A 10,396-nucleotide genomic window follows, 5' to 3' on the forward strand; every position below is an offset into this window, starting at 1 on the left:
TATGAACTCATAGTGTATTTTGTAAGTCTGCAGAAGTTGATTAAAGCCATTGTTACCAATTGGAACTTGGACCATTGCAAACCAATTGGAATTGGGGCCAGTTAAAGTTGAAGAGCAGTTGAATTGTCCAAAAGCACACAACACCCACATTTGTTTTAATTTTTTTTTTTAGAATACACAGATTTTCTATATAAAATCGTTCAATTTATATACACTTTCTATATACAGTAATTGTATAGAATTTCTATTAGCATATTTAATGTATTTTTATAGGTTTTTTCTATAAAATGTTTATAGATTTATAAGTGGTTTTTATAAAATTGTTTAGATTTTTTAAGGTTTTTTTAATATAAAATTTTCATAGACTTTCTATAGAATTTTAATAGAATTTTCATAGTTTTTTTATATAATGTTTATAGATTTTTAAGTGGTTTTTATAAAATTGTTTACAGATTTTCTATAGTTTTTTTAAGGATTTTTTTATATAAAATTTTCATAGACTTTCTATAGAATTTTAATAGAATTTTCAAATTTTTTTATATAATTTTTATAGATTTTTAAATATTTTAATATAGTTTTAATATATATTTTATAGAGTTTTTATAAATTTTTTATAGTTTTTTTATATATTTTTAATAGATTTTTAATATAGTTTTAATAGATTTTTAATAGAGTTTTAATAGATTTTTACAGCAGTTTTAATAGATTTTTAATAGACTTTTTATAGTGGGCTTCTATAGTTATTTCTATAGAATTTTCTATAGATTTTCTAAACAATTATGCTATAGACATTCTATAATTTTTTTTGGATAGAATTCTATAGAATTTTTTTGTATGGGATTTACGCCACCTCACTGGAAATGACAGCACTAACTTGGAATACAGACGGTGTCTTAGTATTCAAGTCTTCCAAGTATTCCATAATAATAATTCCAAACCAAATATGAATTCATTTGTCAAACCGTTTATTGATGAGTATTGTCAGTTAGAACATGAAGGATTTACGTTTAAAAATGAAGTACCGCCAAAAAGGGTAATAAAGTCGGTATGCTGCGCTGATAGTCCAGCTCGCGCTATTGTCAAAACCTGTAAGCAGTATAATAGGAAACACGGATGTGACTGGTGTTTACATGAAGGTGTCACAATCGCTCAAGCAAGAGGAGAGGACCTGCAACACGTTAATAAGCTAATCGAGGAGAATTAAATAAATTCTAAGAACCGCTCAGCAGCAAAGCAGAATTCGCATTAAGGGCAGAAGAGGAAAAAACCATCGTGATTGGCGTGAAAGGAGCTTCCATAAAAAGTATGTTACCAACATGATGTCGTTAATGGGTTCACCCCTGAGTACATTCATTCCGTTTGCCAAGGTGTGATTAGACTAGTGTGCAACATAAGGCTAAATTCTGCAAATCATAGGATATTATCTTGGTAGGAAAATAATGAAATTGATGTTAGATATAGTTTTAATCAGCCCACCATTAGAAGTGTCAGATCTCCAAGATCATAAAGCAAGGCCTTTTTGGAAGGCTTCTGAGTGGAGTATTCTTATTTTATAGTTTAATCATATTATACTTTCTTATCTGAGATTAATCAGTGGACCTTTCGCCTTGCTTTCCATGGGAGATTTGAAGACTTGGCATGTACCAAGGAGGTGGTTTCACTACAGATTTTCACAACCTCCCTGCCTACCGACCGACCGATCAAAACATTTTTAAAACAATTTAGGGCAAATATAATATTTATTTATATTTGAACCAAACAAAATATTTATGGACCAAAAGATATTTTAAATATGTGCATATGAGCAATTTCACAGTAAATAGACACGCCCAATCAATATTTTTTAGCAGCAAGGTATACCTAAAGATTTTATTTTTTTAAATGAAATATTTTTACATTTATATTATTATATAAATGAGTATACATATAAAAAATCATGTCATGATCATACAATTCACAGTAAGAAAAATAATCATAAATTGACGTACTTTTTAGCCATGTAGTATATTTTTTTTAATTTTATTATAAGGATTGAGCTCATTATTTCTATAAGAAATATATTGGAAACTACTAAGATAAAACCCTTTTTTATTAAGAAATGTGCAATATGATGGTTTTTGTCTTTAAATAAAACTATTTAATATTTTAATTAATTCGTAATAAGTCTAAAGCACATCACATAAAAAGTTTTATTGGTTTTAGCAGATATTTGACTAATTTTCATAAGAATTTCATGTAAAAACAGATACTCATTACAATAAAATCCATAAGAAATAAAAGGAATTCTAATAGAAATTCCTATATGATCTTATAAATATTCTAATATGAATTCTTATTAATTTTAAACAAATTATATATAAATTCAAATACGAATTCATACTGAATCTGTAAAAAATCATGTCTTATTGGACTGGGCCAATTTCTACTAAATGCTCTTGTCAAATCAAATACTAATTACAATAAAAATATCTATAGGAAATAAATGGAATATTCTAATAGAATTCCTATATGATGTAATAAATATTCTAATATGAATTCTTATTAGATATTTAAAAAATTCTATAAAAACACTTATTAGATCTTATTAAATATTGGGCCAATTTTCGACAGAATCTAATAGAAAATCTTAAAGCAATTTATATAAGAATAAGAATATGTCTTGACATTATTAAACAATTCATATATAATTTAATCTTATTAGATATTTAAAAATTCCTATAAAAATTCCTATTAGATCTTATAAGGTATTGGGCCGATTTCCAACATAATCTGCTAGAATTTTCTATAGCAATTCCGATAAGAATTACAATATGAATACAATAAATTATTGCAATAAAAATTTCATTTGGATATTTCCATAAGGTATAGTAATTAAGATTTTTAATACCATTATTGACTTGAGATAAGAAGAACTTGCCAAAATAAATATTTATTATCATTGGTCTTAGGCCTACCTTCAGCTATCGGCGTGCCCTTCCACACACAGGAGTTTCTGTACAGTAACAGTAAGTATTCTGTTTGGAGATTTCCCGTTTGGCCTCGTTCACAAGCGTGAGCAGAAGGCAGGACTGTCGACCCGATTGCAAGGGAGAGATTTGTTGATAACCATGCGTTAATCTTGAACAAACATTTCCTGGCCCGTTCGAAAAATAATTATTTAACGCCATTATCATACACAACTAATTCGTTTGTTAATTGGTCGTTTGGCGTCGTTTTTATGCTGTTTTTGATTGAAAGACTATAACTTAATCTATATAATAATTATGCTTATTTCAAAGCCTACAATTACAGTAGTATAAGCCAGTCATCAGATAATGTCTAGGATTTGAAACCTACAGGTCTGAAAAACTGTTGCATTGTTTACAGTGTCACGCATTTCGATTCTTGTTGTTTAAATATAAGGCTATTTAAAAAAGAAGTTGTTCATCGTCACCTTCCTACATAATAACAATTTAAAAACAAAATTTTTATTTTTTATTTATTCATTTATTTATTTTATTTTTTTTTTCTTGCGGCCAAAAATAAATTGAACAAAATATCGTCTTTCCGCCCATATTTCAACTTCGTCTAAGTCTATGCTCTTTTTTTTTTGTTTGTTTTTTGTTTTTAAGTTTTTTTTTTTTTTTGTTTGTTTTTGGGGTTTTTTGTGTGTAATTATTTTGTCTTTCATTTGTTTGTTTGTAAAGGGAGCTGTTAGTGTGTATACAATCCACCTGATTAAACACTACACTGAAAGATCCGTCAAGTTTACATGAGGCCTTGCTCTCCATGGAAGATTTAAAGACTTGGCATGTATCAAGGGCGTGGTTTCATTACAGATTTTCACAACCTCCCAGCCTACTGACCGATCAACAGCTTTTATTTATATGGCCTAATTGAATCAACAGTTTCAACAACTTTGAACTTTTCAATGTGGTTAGCTGTCCCTCTCCAAATTCATCACTTTGTGACAGCGAGGCTCAGAACTTATGACCTCTAAAGTCCTTAGAGTATATAAATATATACTAGTAGCAGCATGATAACGTACATTGTTATGCAGGAACTTCCTATTTCTACCTACAGTTATATCTTCAACTGTTACAAATATATAATTTCTAAGAGAAATGTACAATAATAAGTAAGGCCCTATAAACTAAATCGCCGTACTAATCGCCTTATTTATCCTACCTAAACATACACCCTATCATATTTCAACAGAAATATGACTCTTAAAGGTGAGCATGGACACATTAAAATGCATAACGTTCACCAGTCTAAGTACAATACGGTAACCTGGACATTAGGGTTCTAGACCCAGTGATAAATTTGCGTAGAATTTGTGTGTATTTTCGTCTGTAATTAGGCCAATCTTCTTTTAGTGGTCATGAAGTTTTTGTTCTATTTTATCAAAACTATTCGCGATGTTTAACATTACATTCCAGTATAAACAAATTGAGCTAATTTAAATTTTGACTTTAAGCCAAATAATTTTTTGGTTTTTGACTTGATTGTATAACTTTAAAGTAGCCTAATTTGCTTAATTCAAAATCGCCGTCATTTTTGCACATTTAAGGCTTAATAAATCATAAACCACTATGTGTGGGTAAATGTTTCTGTTATGTTGAATAGAAACATGCAATTGGCAACCCAGAAAACATATCATACACTCCTTATATATACCCTTAAAATGATGAGCCAATTGTCAATTTAGGTCACTTGAACAAAAAAAAAAATATTTATGGACAAAAGGATATTTATGTGTATATATAACATGTTTTCATTCTTTTTTTCTCTTAGTTTCTACGGTCATAAAATAATTCCCATTCAAAATGCAACATTGGGCGAAGATAAACACCTGTCTCTTATACACATCTTTGACATTATTAAACAATTCATATATAATTTAATCTTATTAGATATTTAAAAATTCCTATAAAAATTCCTATTAGATCTTATAAGGTATTGGGCCGATTTCCAACATAATCTGCTAGAATTTTCTATAGCAATTCCGATAAGAATTACAATATGAATACAATAAATTATTGCAATAAAAATTTCATTTGGATATTTCCATAAGGTATAGTAATTAGGGGGAAAGACAGAATCTGAAACAACAGTGACGGAGAGAATGCGCTCATAGGTTGTTGCATAATGAAATCGGTTAAAACGGTCGCATCAAATTGCAAGAAAAAAACTTATTGCTGAATATGAATCACAGTAAACATCAATATCAACTATTCATTTTCATTTTTGGACATCTTAATGTAGCCCAATTGTCCTATTTCAAAATCGCCGAAAATTTGCACATTTAAGGCTTAAAAAATCCAAAACAACTATTTGAGGACAAATGTCAGTAACGGATTCAATGGGAATCCAGCTGTCCTCCCCTTATATGTTTTCAAATTCCTCGATCCGCCACTGTATGTTTCTGTTAATGTTGAAAACATGTAATTTGCTACCCAGAATATACTCCCCACTCATATAGGCCCTTAAAATGATTAGCCAAGTGTCAATTATAAAGTCAAATATAATATATATTTACCCTTGAGCCAAAAAACTTACTATTTGAAACAATAGAATTTATTCTCTAGCTTTCGTCCTCACTTCTTTTCGTCCACAGTCGCCTGATGAAGTTCACTGTGTGTACGAAAGCTAGAGAATAAATTTTATTGTTAGTCTCGAAAGTCCTGCTGTGATTTATTTTATATTGTTCTATAACTGACTAACGCGGCTGCACTTTTTATTCATCATTTCTGATTAAACTTAATTTAAACATTCCTGATGATGACATAATTAATGTCGAAATATTGAATCTCAACACGATGGCGTGCATTTCAATACTTGGAGTATGTATTATACTTTCTTATCTGAGATTAATCAGTGGACATTAATTTGGTCCTCTTTAAATTCGATAAGTGTCTTCCTCGTATCATGTGACAACCTTCGCCATAGTATATTGTATCTACAATCCACTTTGAATGCATACAGGCAACCGGCAACTTTTATTCTGGACATCCGTCTTTATTTGCGTAACTCTTGTAAACTCGTTATTCCGGAACTTATATACCAGCATTTACAACGCAAAAAAATGAATACTTCTCAATAGTTTCCGATCTCACTGACGAGACTACAATTTGTTCACGTGGGTTCACTGCTTCTGATTGATCACCATAATTTCATTCACAGACTCTGCAATAACTTATCCCTTTTAAAACATTTCGGGATAAATTATAAAGAAAAAATGTCCATGATCTTTTCTTTCTCAATCTTTAAATGCCAAATTGTTAATATTGTTGTTATACATTATTAAACGTGTTATTGTCTTTTGTTTGTTCTTTTTATGATATGCGTCTTCCCGACCCCTTCCTCCCCCCCCCCCCCCAGTTCCCCCCCCCCCCAAGTCACACTACTTAAAGTTGCAATTCTAAGAAGTTGATTTTGCATCCTTTTATGTTATATGTAATTCTATATTATTTTTTAAATATTAATTATATAATTTATAATGTAAATTATAACAAACCCAAAATTAATATTATCAGATTCTTTTATTTACTTCACTAAACAAAATAGTATTAGGTCTACTACAACAACAGCCGGAGAAAAAAGCAAAAAAAGTTAAAAATGAGAGAGAAAGAAGGTTTGGCCTATTTCCTTTCGAAGGTTAAAAGCTTGTTTTATGAAGGTAGTTCAGTGGGCTTCATAAAATTGATTATCATTATTTGTTAATTTAATCAAATTATTTAAGTAATGGAATAAATTAACTTTAAGATGATATTTCGATGTGTCTTTGCGTCAGGAAAAGATCATAGGTAGGGCAAAACATTACTCCTATAACTCTAAGATGGTCATACAATCTGCATTTTAAGAAAAGTGCTCCCGTTTTGCAATGGCGGCAAAATTTTAATTCCGGCTGGAAATGTGGTGAATAAATTAAAACTATGATATAACTAGTCCACATAATTAAGAGTAATCCAAAGTGCTTGGCGTAAATTCATCATGCCATCGAATCTGCTAAGCTCATGTATTTGACCTGCAATTGTCTGTCGCTCAACTAATGCTCCGCCCAAATTCCAATAATACTGATTGCGTTGATCCTCGATGTTGTGTCGATAATTTGTGTCGAGCACGGTAAAACTTTATATCTATTTAATTGTGGTACTGGTACACATAAATAAATTTAAAAAAAACCCCAAAATTAATAATTGTCAAAAAAAGATAATTTTCTCTATTCAAGCCTGAATAGCGTCGCTAACAACATCTAGCTCTCAGCTTCTTTGCCTGAAGAAGATCCACTGATAGTGGAACGAAACGTAGCAGTACTTTTAATTGGTTTTAATTCAAAAATTTTGCAATCAATGTTCTCTGTGTTTTATCAAGTTCTCCAAGTATTAAATTTTCATCGTCAGAAGTATTGCTAGCCTTTTCTTATATTTATGTATTTGAGGAAAAGCATAAATGTTCGTATAATTAACACAGCATAGCTTTATAGATAACAATATCAGCGTAGAAATGATGCAGATACTCCCATCAAGTTGTGGAACTAAACACACGCACTCCATCGAAGACATCTTGGGTCTAGCGGGATCAAATGATACATCTGAGGACCAAAAGACACTTGTGAGTAAGATGTCAGAACATTCCAAACAAAACCTGGATTTGGCTGATAAAGAAAAGCACAATAATCATCATCGGAGGAAAGATAATTCCGGTTAGGAACATTTACTTGTATTCTTTTTATAATATATTAAATTTAAACTTTCTAATCAAATCGCAGATATTGAAAAGATGTTAATACTAACCATGTTGTCTATGATACACATGTGTGATAGGTAACATAAAAAATATCTATATATTCGAATCATAATTTGTATACCCGATTTTTCAGTATCTATCTTACATTGTTTAGCTGATTTTTTACAATCTTTCATCAATCTCATTATTTGCCGCATTGCTTATTATTTAACTCCTCCCACTACAGTGGTTATGTGTGCCCACTTCGTAGTAGTTTTTTCTAGTACCTTGATAAATGCCTAAGGATAGGTTAATTGATTTTCTCCAATAAAGTGTTTCTAAATCTCTCCATGGTATTCGTTTCCTATATTCATTATTATCGTACTGAAACACACGTTAAACCCTTAGATTGTTGAGTATATATATAATATATATATATTATATATATATATATATATATATTATATATATTATATATAAATTTTTATAGATATATAATAATAATAGTAATAATTAAAAAAAATATTAATAATAATAGGAGAGACACTGATAAAATCAAATGACACGGTTAGCGTATTGGAGGACTTTGAATTTTATTTTATTGCACACAAATATTTCATCCTGTCCTTAGAACTTTCTGAACGTGAATGAACGAAAACATTAACAAGTAGATACAGAGAATATTTTGTCGAGCCACATAGCTTGTATTCCACTATTTGCATTCACACCTGGGCTGTGTATATATATTGCCTTGGTTTGGCTTTGTAATCATTAGTGGTCGTAGGACTAGTTTGGGCCCTACCTAAGCTGGTCGAACGTTTCGTTTGGGTCTATACCCTGGCTGGACTGATGAGGCCTGGAAGGCCGAAACGGATCCGTCTGCAGATATTGGGATTCCTTCCAGTGGATGCTTAGTTTATTTTGTCATTCTGATTGGATTTTCTCTACTGTTCGTTTTAATTTTAAATATTTTTGCATTATGTGGCCGTTTGATGTTTTATGGGTTTTCCCCATTTGCCTTTCAAAATTTATATATTATTAAAGAATCTCTATTGAGATCCAGCGGGTGGGGTTTAAGTGAGGATGTTTTTTTCGAAACTCTCGTTGTGCAAATCGTTTGTGTCCTTGGGCAAGGCACTTTATATACGGTTGCCTCTCTCCACCCAGGAGTGGGTACCAGTGGCGGACCGTAGGGTAAATTGCAGGGTATGCTATGTATTGGCATATCTAGGATGTGCGAGGGTCGCGTACCCCTGATAAAAATACTCGCCCATCCACCGCCCACACATCATGCTCAAGTAATTAAAAATCACCTCAAATCACATAAATTTTTCGCGAGTTAGCGAGTTAGCTCCCTCACCTAGTCACTGATCCCCAATTTACCTTCCCAACACATCAACTCCCTTCCATTTCAAAACCTCTACGCCACTGATGCTAGGGCCTCCTAGTAGGAAAAGTTTGTAAACCTACTACTATACAGGAATGAGAAAGTTTACCTTACCGTTTTCGATCATGAGGGGGAAAACCTTGAATTTTGAAGAACAAAGTCATTAGACACCTAGCTCAAAAGTCGAGAAAGGTCATTTCCCGCCATCTAGAAATCAAAAATTTCCCGGGGGAGGAATGTTGACCCCACCACCTAGATTTGATTCCAGATCTGCATAATTCATATTCCCATTCATCTTATTAGCAGTGGCGTAACAGGCAAGGGGCCGGAGGGGGGGGGTGCAGACTGTCGGGTTTTTATCGGGCTGACCAAGCCGTCGTACCGGGCTGGGTAAGAAGAGAAAAGAAAGAGGGTAGAGGGAGGGAAAGAGAAAGAGGAGGAAAGAAAAAGGAAAATAAAAGGAGAAGAGAAAATTAAAGACAAGAATAAAAAGGAAGATATAATGAACAGATATCACAATACCCCGGCCTGCAACCCCTTCTCCACTTCAAAAAGTGTCCATATCGCATTTGATCTAAGTCGCCAGGTATTCTCCGCAGTGGCGTAACCACCGGGGACAAGGGGAAAATATCCATCATTGGAATATCTATCCCCATTGAATGCCTTTTTCACCCGGGAAAGTTCCTGAAAATCTCAAATTTTAAATCGCATATTTTGTTGAGGTAGGCCAATTTCCTCTAAAAATTGCACATTTTAGGGAGTTTTGATCAATTCCGACGAAATTAGAATTTAAGAAAAAAATTTGTTTTGATGTTAAAGCTTGTGCTTGCTCTCCTTTGCTCTCCTTTGCCTGTTATAACACATAGTTCCGAAACTCAAGAAAGAAAATTTAAGATAGATCGTTTTACCTAAAAGAAGGGCCTCAATGTGTAATGATGTTGAAAGAATATGTTTGTAATAAATAAAGCCATAAGGAAAATGCTTATATTCAGTTTAAAAAAACGAGTGTGGCCATATATAACATAAGAGCATTTCTTGTTGAGCCAATTTCCTCTAAAAATTGCACATTTAGGGAGTTTTGATCAATTCCGACGAAATTAGAATTAAAAACACAAAAATTTTTCGTGCGCTTCCCGCACATTTGTTAGGGTTTAAGCTTGTGCTTGCCCTCCTTTGCCTTCTAAGTTATTTAAAAACATAATAGTCCCAAACTTGAGAAAGAAAATTTAAGATAGATCGCTTTACCTAAAAGAAGGGCCTCAATGTGTAATGATGGTGAAAGAATAGGCCTATGATTGT

At 32.0% G+C, this 10,396-nt stretch overlaps 1 protein-coding gene across 1 annotated transcript in view; it reads left to right on the forward strand.

Moving 5' to 3' along the window:
* The first annotated feature begins 7,229 nt into the window (after nt 1–7,229).
* The window catches only part of LOC117122578 (retinal homeobox protein Rx3-like), a 23,497-nt gene continuing 20,330 nt past the window's right edge, over nt 7,230–10,396 (forward strand). Inside the window, exon 1 of the mRNA XM_033268201.1 lies at nt 7,230–7,687. Coding sequence (XP_033124092.1) covers nt 7,489–7,687 — 199 coding nt within the window. The 5' untranslated portion in view covers nt 7,230–7,488. The remainder of the gene's footprint in view (nt 7,688–10,396) is intronic.

This window comes from Anneissia japonica, unplaced genomic scaffold, assembly GCF_011630105.1.
Source record: "Anneissia japonica isolate Jap-2015-1 unplaced genomic scaffold, ASM1163010v1 scaffold3032_len512176_cov184, whole genome shotgun sequence".
Classification (NCBI taxonomy): Eukaryota; Metazoa; Echinodermata; class Crinoidea; order Comatulida; family Comatulidae; genus Anneissia; species Anneissia japonica.